This window comes from Phalacrocorax aristotelis, chromosome 5 (assembly GCF_949628215.1).
Source record: "Phalacrocorax aristotelis chromosome 5, bGulAri2.1, whole genome shotgun sequence".
Classification (NCBI taxonomy): domain Eukaryota; kingdom Metazoa; phylum Chordata; class Aves; order Suliformes; family Phalacrocoracidae; genus Phalacrocorax; species Phalacrocorax aristotelis.
Genome location: NC_134280.1, coordinates 24,579,252 through 24,591,271, shown reverse-complemented (window position 1 = coordinate 24,591,271; position 12,020 = coordinate 24,579,252). Strand labels below are relative to the sequence as shown.

General features: G+C 37.9%; 1 protein-coding gene across 3 annotated transcripts in view; it reads left to right on the top strand.

Annotated features, from left to right (window-relative positions):
* The window catches only part of SP3 (Sp3 transcription factor), a 40,124-nt gene extending 28,478 nt beyond the window's left edge, over positions 1-11,646 (top strand). For all 3 annotated transcript variants that reach the window (XM_075093478.1, XM_075093477.1, XM_075093479.1), the window contains 3 exons: positions 435-627; positions 7,452-7,648; positions 9,888-11,646. In XM_075093478.1, the coding sequence (XP_074949579.1) occupies positions 435-627; positions 7,452-7,648; positions 9,888-10,204 (707 nt within the window). In that variant the 3' untranslated portion in view covers positions 10,205-11,646. The remainder of the gene's footprint in view (positions 1-434; positions 628-7,451; positions 7,649-9,887) is intronic.
* Positions 11,647-12,020: the final 374 nt, after the last annotated feature.

The following is a 12,020-nucleotide window of genomic DNA, read 5'->3' as shown; positions in this document are numbered from 1 at the left end:
TCATTGAGAAAGGCTGTTTCTACTACAAGTGACACTAATTGAGAAATCCTGTGGAAACATAAATGGCTACTCAGGATCATTTGAAACATGCGTTTACATATTTTTCAACCTCTGTCCAACCTCTTGTTCCTTAGTTTTAACCAAGCTTCAAGCAGGCAAAATCCTCCTGGTGACAGCATTCCCTACCAAGAACAGTTCAAATTTAAACTTTAATACTTTGTTATAGCTTGTCTTCAACTTTGAAATGTACAGTAAGGTAAACTTTTTAAATACGTTACAGGTTACAAGGGCACAGAAGCAATGTCAGTATGCACTAAAGGATGTTGACTTTTGACTGACATAGTGCTCTCAACAGTAAAAAGATTTGATCATTATGGTTTCCTTCTCTCTATTTAATGGGCTACTTATGGATCTGTGTTTGTTCTTTTCCTCAGATATTAGGATTAAAGAAGAGGAGCCTGATCCAGAAGAGTGGCAGCTCAGTGGTGATTCTACACTGAATACCAATGATCTAACACATTTGAGAGTACAGGTGGTAGATGAGGAAGGGGACCAACCACATCAAGAGGGAAAGCGACTGCGACGAGTAGCTTGCACGTGTCCCAACTGCAAAGAAGGTGGTGGAAGGTATGTAATGTTCAGTTTCATATAGTGCATGTAATAATGAAAACAAATGAGTGAGGAAAAAAGGAGCCTTAATTAACAGCAGTTGTCTGCAGCGAGAGGAAACTAGAGGCTTATGCAAAAGAGCTTATGCAATAAAGGACTGCCACCATTATTTCTGGGTTTGCAGGTGGATGGGCAGATTATTCCATCCTCTCTCTGTTACTCCATTGAGATTAATTGGAAAAATCTGGAGTTAGGTGCCACCGAGTACAAGTGAGGGGGGATACAACATTGCCCTAAATAATATGAAAATGAAATATTTTGGAATGTACACATCCGTGATTGGCTTCCTATCATATGTCAAGGACTTGATTAAAACCTCTGTTCCTGCATTTCCTCACTGATTGAGCTTTTTTTTTCCACAGTTTGATTGCTTTAGAGTGTCATAAAAATACAGTTATCCTGGTTTTCTCATTCACCGGTTTCCTAAGAAAAACAAGGTTTGTGTAAAACCTCTAAATACCAAATTTTGAATTGACTGATTGTTTTCAGTCAAAGTTAGTGGAGATTTGGCTAGCAAGGAGGTACTCAAGTTCCAATTTGTATAAAACTAAAGGGCTGCATAGGAAGCCATGTTTTATTATTCTACATCTCACGAAAGTATTCTTCATCTTCTTGTTATTATAAAGATTTTATTCTACTCCAAAACACTTCCTTTTAAACATCTTGATTATGGATATGAGAGAGGAAGTGGGGATAATAGACTGCCTTCTACAAGTGAAAATATTTGTGTGTGTTTTCGCTTGCTATAATTGTGCAGGGGCTTCTTTCCACTAAAACCTCTTTTATCAAAATGGACAAATTTTAGTGTATAGTTTCTTCTCTATAGTTATCACATAAATAAGACTTATATTTTAGTGTAAATTACTGAACTCTCTTTAAAGAACCTGTCAGTGTCCTATGGCTGTAAGAGTTGTAAGAGTACTGACTGAATATGTCTATTGTCGAGTCTCTTGTGGGTTTTTGCTGTATGTTCTAGATATCTTCTTTACAAGCACAGAAGTAATATCTTAGGCAGCCATGCCAAGTAAATATTAAGTGTTAAAGACAAAAACACTTTCATATGTTTACATCACGAATGAAGCTAGTGATGATATCTGCAGTTAGGATTATATAGCATCTTTGTCCATCAGCTTCCTCATGTTAAATTCCAATGTGTTGTTCACTGAAACCTGGCACAGACATTTCTAAATTCTTGGTGAATCTTGGCTCTGCCCCTGGGTTGAGGTTTACTTCGGTCTGGGAGAAAACTCTGAAAATGTGATTTGCACTGTCCCTACTCTTAGGAAACATAGAGATTTTACATGTTGTGACTTCCTTGTGCTCTATTCCAAACTACCGTGGCTTTAATTTAGAGACAGCTTTACTTTAAAATTTTCTTCCACCTAAGTGGAGTTGCTATAGCACCAAATTTTAAAGTCAAAGCCCAAGATAAGATCTTTTAGAGAAATGGTTTTGATGAAGTCTGAAAAAGGATGTAGCCTGAGACTCATATATGGAAATTTGGGAAGGAGTTGAGATAAGAGCTAGGGCAGAGTTTAGATAGGTGAGAATCTGAAATCCACTGTAAAGGAGGACTGGACGCATCAAATGCACAAAGTAAGTAGGAAAAGTAGGACAGGAAGTCAGGATGTGAGAAGAATTAAGACGGGAATAGAAACAAGATAATGAAGGAGACAATGGTGGGGAAACAGAAAAAGAGTGCAAGTGCCTACAGTTGCTAGAGCAACTTTCCCACCGGAATGTGGAATTCCTTCAGAGCTTAGCAAAAAGGAGTAGGCCCATTTGGAGGAATACATTCCTTCTCCCTCTGATACATGTTGATCATGTTCCATAGCTGCTGCAGTTACGTGTTTATCTCTGGTGCTGTAATTCTGAGTTTTGATTTGTCTTACAACTCTGCTGATGACTCACAGAGTTTCAGATAACAGGACATTTGCTTTTATAAATTTCTTCAGATAGCTTTCACAAATCTTAAAATGATGTTAAGGTTGCAAAATTGAAAACTTGGAAGTTGGCAAATGCAGAAGTTAACATATCCTGGGCAACTTTAATTTAATCCCTTGTTCAGATACATTATAATCTTGTTTCTAATTACATGACTGCATACTATTTTTTTTCATATGACCCCAGTGCCATTCAGTGGATGGGATGGATGATGCACAGGGAGTGAATCAGGGCTGTGTAATGATTGGCACCTGCTTCACTTATTGCAGAAATTGGAAGGCATCTAGGGATCAAGATGCAGGACTGCAGCAACAGGGCTCTGAAGTTTTGGAGGTGTTTGTGTGTATCTACCCCACCTTTTCCACTGCAGAAGTACTGAGTTCATTCCTGTAAAGAAGTCGGTAGAGCTGAACTGTGAACATCTACAGTACCCTAAGAAAATATGCTTCTGCTGTATTGAACTTAACACGTCAAGCTGGGGAGTGTTTTGACAATTTTGGCCTTAATCTCTTTCTACCTTTTATTTGGATGTATGAAATAATTGTACTAGTTCAAGTTCACTACACGGGAGTGTTGCAGGATGATAAATTCATTAATGTTTTGTGAATTGCTTAGACACTGTGAGTGTTGTGAGTGCCCATGCTGAAGAAGAAGAAAACCCTGGGGAAATGAGTAATGCTGTATTTAAGATAGTACTTAAATAATGTGTAACTAGTAAGACAAGAAAAGTGCATTAACTATGAAAAAGCTGAATAGCATTTCACTCAATGAATACTACCCCTCCTGTGCACTCAATGGGATGGGAAAAGGTAGTAATACATGGCTCCACATATGCAGACTTCATCATAATTTCATCTTTTGTGTAGCCTCAGGTTTGGCATTTTATGTCTTTTCTGTTTTCTAGATGCAAAGGGGATTGAGGCATTCTTTGTCTTTTTTGTTATTGGTTTTTGTTGGCTTTTTTTCACTCTCAATACCAAATTAGACCACGTTGCAGTCTTCAGAGGATTTCTCTTTGTACCAGTCCTGTGAAATAGGAAGCCACTATTATCTTTACCTTACTTGGCGGGCGGGGAGGTAGGAAAGGAAGAGGATGATGTATTAGAGGTGTAAATTAAAACCTTATAGCCTCAAGCTTATATAGCATATGAGGGATAAGCAAGGGGCAGGGGGGGGAGAGAGAGAGAGAGAGAGAGAGAGAGAGAGAGAGAGATGTACCTCAAAGGATGACTCTGATCCCAAACAGACTGTGTTTAGTCTTATAGTTAAGGTGCCTGAAGTTGGGTAGAAAGTTCACCCTCCTCTCGGTTACATCTGGAAATTTCACCCTCCTCTCAATTTCATCTGGAATTACATTGAGATGTAACTTCTACTGTCTGGGTCTATAGAGGAACATGCTTCTGAGTATCACTTCAGGTACATAACTCTAAAATACACATTCTTAAAATAACTAGTAAGTGTACGTTTTACCCTTGAAATACTTGATGTTCCTCCTGGAAGTACTGCTGGACTGGAAGTCCAGCTTCTCAGTGGAAGAAAGTGTCTTCTGCTGAAACCATTGCAGTCTGCATGGTTACTGAGAAACATGGTTTCCAATCTTTATAAAGCTACAGTGTACTCTGACAATACTTAACTGATTTGAAGACTCCAGTCAAGGAGTAGGCCTGAGTCATATCTTTTTGCTCTGTGATGATGGTTAATGGCCAGTGCAGCAAGAAAGGCCGCTTACCATGACATGTTAGGGCATAGTGCCAGACTGTCACAGCTGCAAAGCGTTCAGATAGAATTTGGCTCGTATCCAGCCAGTTCAGAGCACACATGAAGCAAACATGCAGATGCCTGTGTGAAGCCGTGTAGAATGAATACACTTAGGTACTCATTCACAGTAGTCTTGCAGATTTCATTCTGTGAATCCCTTACTTTGAACTTCGGAGTCCACTATGCAATTCTGTCACCAATTGGGTGAGGTGCTTAGAATTATGTATGCTACACCACCTACGTACAGTAAGCTAGCCATGAGTTGAACCTTGGTCTCCTTCAGTCTAGACTAAAGGTGCAATTAAGCAACTTCAAATGGTTGACTTAGGAATCTTAAAATTATTCTAAGGGAATTTTGGTGTTATTTCATGTCATTTGTGTTACATTTATGTACCATATCATGCAAAGTTCCAAAATATTTGTACTGTATATTGTGGAGAGGGAGACTATAGTTCACTTGGAGAAGGTGTGAGGATGAAATACCAAATAAAAAAAAAATTCTATATCCAGAAATACATTCTCAAATGCAGAAGTACATTTTGTTATAGTAAGTACAGGCTGAGCAATTCTTAGGGTTACATGGCGTTGGACAGGCATTTAAAGACACAGGATAGTGGGATCCTCTGGAGAATTCTTTCTGTTACCGAGACTCTGTAATGGAGAAGAGCCATGGGAGTTCCTTTGCCTTGCACCACAATTGCTGGATGATTTGAGCCACCAAACGAGGACCTGAAGAAGAGCTGTTTAGAAGTGATTCGTTAGATGAAGATGAATACAGAGCCTGAGAACTGTGGAACTGGTTGCAGTAAGGCAAAAGGAAGACTACAGGAAATTTCTTCCTTGGAGTCCAGGGAGCTGGGTGTTTTGGGCTGATAGGTGAATGCCACTGGAACTCTTACAGGTACAGTGAGTTTTGTGTGGTGGTCTAGCTGTCTGCAGAGGCTGAGAAACTAGAAGAGAAAGGGGGCAATCTAAAGGCATTTTGCTAAATGCCTTTGAGACTGGCTGAATGTTCAAAACTTGTAAATATTGAGCTTTTGTGTAGGTGGCATAGTACAAAGTTAAATGCCTGACATCACAGTTAATTTTGCTTTTTAATATTGGCTTGAGGGAAGGCCACAGAAGAGTGTGAAACTGACAGTTCAGATATAGCAAAAGTTACCAAAAATTGATGTTTCAGCTGAGGTAAGAGATGTAAAAAAGGCAATGTTTGTCCTGGTCCAAAGAAGTGATCTTTTGGGACATTTGAAAAAGGCAAATTAAGTCAAAAGTATTCTTGCCAAGACTAATGACGATAGAAGAGCTTAAGATATCAGGTCAGATGTCAGAGAATTTTTTGCATGAAATTTATAAACAAGCTGGATAAAACAGGCAGGTGAACTTTCTGTGTGGTTTAGGATTGAGGGGAGTCAATAAAACAAAAAAAAATCGCTAGACAGGTAAGCAGAATCTCTTCTGTCACCATATCTGTAGGTTCATAGGAGTCTTCTGCTACCACAGCAGGGTCAGAAGTCTTCTGGACTCTCTACTTCTGCCATTGAATTTGTTCTGAAGTCAAACCTGGACTGTTGTGACAAAAAATTAGTATGTAAAAGTGATCATTTCTTTTCCTGAGACAAAATGACTAATGAAGCGCTATGACTATTGCTCTATATTGAGACTTCTTAAAAACATTTTCTAGGACTTAATTGGATTATATCTCCTTTTCTGGACTGTCTGGAATGTTTTAGGTGCCTATGTGCTTGGATTGGAATTCCCTTCAGAGTGATTTAATTTCTGTGCCTGTTGAGAAATGTGTGCTCCAAGTGCTAGCTCCTTAAAGTGTATATGCATTTTACTGTGAAACCCTCATTAGATGTACACCAGAATTGTCCTGAATGCAGAGATGAGAATCTAGGTCTAACAGTGGCCTGGCAAATCCTTCAGCCACTGGATGGTTAAGCAGAAGTCAAGCACCCAATTCAAGGAAAAATATTGCCCTGGGGAGGCAACTGAATATTGTATAATCAGTCATGGAGGGTGGAGTGCCCAAGACTGTGATTTCAGAATCCACTTAAGTTGTTCTAAGTTAGCATTGCTGATGAATAAGGTGGCCTGATGCTTGACTGCATTTTTCAATCTCCTCCCTTGTACCAGCATTTACCATTCTTATAGCTGCGTTGTCAGCCTGATCTATTCCCTGGAGTGCCCCTTTCAGCAGCAGCAAACACTTAAATTGGCTAAAATCAATCATGATGCCCTGCACTGGCCAGGCTGATCTCTTTCTCTGGGTCTTCAGAGGCTCTTATCTCTCTCTGGTGACTTACTTTTATTTAAAAAAAAAAAGAAAAAAAAAGGCTTTTGTGTTAGGTGCTTCCACTGAATCAATCACCTACCATTTCAGTGAGGCAGCATCTTAAAATAGGCATTAAGCTCAATAGTCTGGATTATGCTATCTGTGAATGTGTTCATTTTGATGGATTTTTTTCTTTAATGAAATACCAAGGAATTAATTTAAATGTCAGCAAGATCAGCTGTTTCACTGCCACTCCTTTTAGTGGAAATATTCAGGTTAGTATGCTTGTCCTCCAACCCCAAACTGCTTCTCAGATTTCCCCAAGATGCCAAAAGTCCCATCTGTTCTCATCCCAGTTGCCAAAATCTCCAGTTTCCGTTTTGGCAATTGCAGTCATTTGTGTTTTTCTTTGCCAAAACTGTATTTGGTATGGTAAAAAATGAAACTGGGAAAAATTTAAAATATGGGCACTTCAGCATCAAAGTAGTACAAACTGCTGTAATGACTATTTGTAACTCCATATCCATATATGCTTGCTAAAGACTACACTTCTGTCATTTAAATTTCACATGCTGTTGAATTTATCGTTTGTTGCAGAATCGGGATAGCATGTAGAATTTAGTTCTAGCTTTTTATGGAGTGTACTGGACTCTGTATTTGAAAGACAAATGGGAAGCTGCTCAAGTTTGTTTGCAGATCTGTTGGTGTATGTAACCCCACTTACATGTATGACCAGTATTTAGGAGGAACGTATTAGAATTAATAACTTCTCTCTCTCTCTTTCTCTCTCTCTCTTTTTAAACAGAGGCTCCAACTTGGGAAAAAAGAAGCAACACATTTGTCACATACCAGGGTGTGGCAAAGTATATGGGAAAACTTCACATTTGAGAGCTCATCTCCGTTGGCATTCTGGAGAGCGTCCATTTGTTTGTACTTGGATGTTTTGTGGCAAAAGGTTTACTCGCAGCGATGAGCTTCAGCGACACCGAAGAACGCACACAGGTTTTCAGTTTTTCCTCTGGTGCATTTGACTAAAGATGTGTCATGGAGAGGGCTTGGATAAATACCTTTTAAGAGGAGAACAGATCTCGGTATTAAATTGATTTTAGTGTAGTGTGTTTTCTAAAATCAGCTAATACTTAGAGCTTAGTATACACTATGGTTTCTTTAGTAGGTCTGAGGAGAAAAAACAGCTACCTTTTTTGATTCAGAACCGACATTTAATGTAGCTTAAGCAGAATACTTTGATTCAGGTTCAGCAATGTGTTTCAGTTGTTTGAACCAGATTAGAACTGTTGTTCCAGCTTAAAATTTCAATAATTTTATCTCATTTTAAAAAAGAAAAATAAAAATGGAGGGCTAATGTCCAAGAGATTAGATGTCATTCATAAAACCAAGAAAGAGCATGTGATGCTGCATCATTCTGCATCTTCTAGTTTCATGGTTAGACCACTAATTAGGGACCCCAGGTTCACATTTCTTTCTTGTCTAATACAAAGAAAAGATCTTCCACCTTTTCAAGGAGCAATTTGTTTCAAATCTATTGTCTGTATTACCTCTTTTCCTACAAACTGAACCCATAATTACATTCTACAGAATGCTTACCTTTTAAAATTAGACTATTTGAAAAACTCAATGACAATATATAAATAATTTATGTATTTATCAGCACTTACATTGCTTAGAAAATTCTTTTCAATGTCTATGAAAAATATTTCATGTTTTGTACCTACTGGTATGCTTTTGTTAGACGTGTTGGATGCTTGAACCCAAGATGGGATGTTACAGACTGTCTGTCTGGACAGCCAGATGGGTTTAAAAAAATAAGAGGCCAGTTGAATGATCCGGCTCAGAGGGTATGGTTAATGGCTCCTAGTGTACCTGCATACCAATAACTGCAGGGATCTCTCCTTTGACCTGTTTTAACATGTTTATCACTGACCTGCAGGAGGCAACAGAGTGCACGCTGCTTAGGTTTGCAGATGACACCAAACTGGGGCAACCAGTCAATATATTTGAGGGCAAAGCTGCTATTCAGAGGGACTCAGGTGGAAAGTGTGGGCTGGCAGGAACCTTACAATATTCAGCAAGGATAAACACAAAGTACTGCACCTGGAGTGGAATTAACCTTTGTAGCACCACAGGCTAAGCACTGACTAGTTGGGAAGCTGCTCTACTGAAAAGTACCTGGGAGTCTTGACAGACAAGAACAACATTAGCAAGGGCCAGCAGCAAAGATGTCCGGGGCTGTATCAACAGAAGCAGAGACGCTAGTTCTAGGGAAATTATTATCCTCTTCTCAGCACTGGTTAGACTGCATCTGGAATATTGTTTCTAGTTTTCAGCCCCCAATATAAGAAAGATGTTGATCAACAGGATTGAGTTCACTAAAGGGTGACCAAGATGGTCCGGAAGCTGGAGCTTTTGTCTTATGAGGAGAGGCTGTAGGAACTGAGCTTATTCAGCTGCACAAAGAGAAGAGTAGGAGCAGAGGGAAGCTTAATGGCAACCTTCTAGTACCTGCAAGGCCACCATTAAGAAGACAAAACCTGACTTTTCATGGTGATGCATTGGTGGGAGGATGAGAGACAACAGACATAAGTTGAAACAAGAGAGGTTCAGACCAGATATAAATAAGAACTTTCTCATTGTGACGACAGCCAGGCACTGGAACAGGACGCCTAGAATGTTTCTGCAGTCACCATCCTTAAAGGTTGTCAAGACCAGACTGGATAAATTACTGAGCAACCAGGTCTGACCTTACAGCTGGCCGTGCTTAGAGAGATTAGACTAGGGACCTCCAGAGGTCACCTCAAACCTGAATTACTCTATGATCTTGTCTGTTAGTCTCAAGTGTGATTCTGCAGGAGCTCATACAGTCTTCCCTGTCCATCATTCAGCAGGTTTTGTTCTCCTCTTAAAAGTTATTTATTGGTGGTAATTGCAGTGAAACTTAGCAGCCTGAGGATGAGCCATATGGGACGGCAATATTCTTTAGCTTGCCTGAAAGATCTCCCCAACTCACTGATTGATTTTTCTGTGTCTCACTTCTTTCAAAGGATTTGTATGGGTGTCTAGAAGTTTAACACAGAAGTTTATAATGTTGGATTGCTTTTTTTTTCTTCAGTATAGATGATGTTAGAATTCTGACTCTTAAAGGCAGTAAATTATCTTAGTTTTTGGCGTACATGTGGTATTTTTAATGTTCTTGAAAAGAGTTTTTTTTTTTCTTCTGTGACAGGTGAGAAGAAATTTGTCTGTCCAGAATGTTCAAAACGCTTTATGAGAAGTGACCACCTTGCCAAACATATTAAAACACATCAGAATAAAAAAGGTATTCACTCTAGCAGTACGGTGCTGGCATCAGTAGAAGCAACACCCGATGATACTTTGATTACTGCAGGAGGAACAACACTTATCCTTGCAAATATTCAACAAGGTTCTGTTTCAGGAATAGGAACTGTTAATACATCTGGCACCAGCAATCAGGATATTCTTACCAACACTGAAATACCTTTACAGCTTGTCACAGTTTCGGGAAACGAGACAATGGAGTAAATATTACACAAGATACCTATTAATTGTGGTTATTTTTATACAGTAGTGAGAAGAATATTGTTCCTAAGTTCTTAGATATCTTTTTATTGATGTGCAAAAATTTTTGGATTGACAGTAACTTGGTTATACATGACACTGAAATGCCTTACTTTGTATGATATTCCATAGTATATTAAAATGGTAAAATTGCATGGGTTTTGTAGGTACTTTTGGAATCTAGAAGAGATGAAATTTTACCAAGTTATATTAAAAAAAAAAGAATTTAACAATGGAAATGGTAGTCTAACCAAATGCATCAATCCTGTGTGGTTTAGTGTAAAAAAATGAGAACATGTTGGTATTTATCTATTGTAAGATAAAAGAAGTTGATGGGTGAAAAGAAATCATGTTATGATAAAAGAAATTTTGTAATTTTCTTGATGACTGGAATTTTTATTATGCATAACTGACAAATCAAGTTTCCAAGCAAATGTTACATAGTGTAGGCTTTACTTAGCTCATCAACTTGTCATTTTGAAGCTAATTATTTTAATTAGGTTAACTATGTACAATATTTTAAGCATTACTCTTGTAAGATTTTGAAAACTACATTTTAACATGGAACTCTAGGGATAGTCACCTTTTAAATCCTATTGAAAAGCCATGTTTAAGATTTAATTTGCCAAAATGATGTCTTGTTAATATTCTTTCAATAACCAAGGTGGGCAATATAACCAATGTTTAAAAAGCTTAAAATGTTAAAAAAAATATGTATAGGTTGAGGCATTTGGGTGGTAAGGCAAATGTTATAGTGAAGTATATCCCTTCTTTTGAACATTGGAGGACCAAAAATATGGTGTATTGCGTCTCAGCAGTGATTTTAATCAAATCTTTTTCCAAAAAACCATCTGTCTGCCAGGGCCTTAAAAGCCATCATGTAAATTACCAGTAAAATATAACATATGCAAATACAATAGAAAAATCACTTCCATATTGACAGTACTCCCAAACATATGGATATAGTCATAGTGAACTAGGGGTTTTATGAGGTTTTTATTTGTTTGTTGTTTAGTTTTTGGTTAGTCAATCTGCATTTAAATATCAGCCATCTTTCCTTTTTTGCTTCTTCCCTTAAAAATTGTATGTATCCAGTACATTTAACTGATAAACATATATGTTTTTTATTATGCTGAATTTTCTTTTTATTTTTTAATTACTGTTTATATTTTCAATTATAGAAAAATGTACAAAATGAAGTTATATAGCCAGTCTGTAAGTGCTATACCATTTTCAAAAATTGTACAACAATAATTACTGCAGTTCACCTATTTACAAAACATTTGGAAATCTGTTCATTTGTTATTCTTAAAACCACCTCAAATTTAAAGGCTACCTTATTGTACGTTTAAAGTGTATTATAACAGTGTGGTAGTTAATAAAACACTATTTTTTTTTTCTTTTGACTTGAGTTTACTGTGCTTCTTGTTAACAACAAGGTGTAATTTTGTAATACATCTTGATAGCCTGAGATGTTTTACTATTTTCCACTAGGTGGTGGGAAGTAGAAATGGAGTTTCCTTTCCCTACATGCAAGGAGATGGTGAGAGACCACCTCCTCGCTCTCAAAAACCCCATCTGTATCAGTGTCATGGTAACTTTTTTGACCTTATGCTGAGCAGGGCACGAAGGAAACGTAGGCCCTATCCTATAGAATATAAAAATAAAGTTGCATTTAAGTCCCCTGACAGTTATGTGCCACAATACAGTCAGTCTTGATAGGGAACTGTGGCTAAAAGAGATAATGGCCTCTTGCTTAAAGCATAGGAAGAAGTAATAA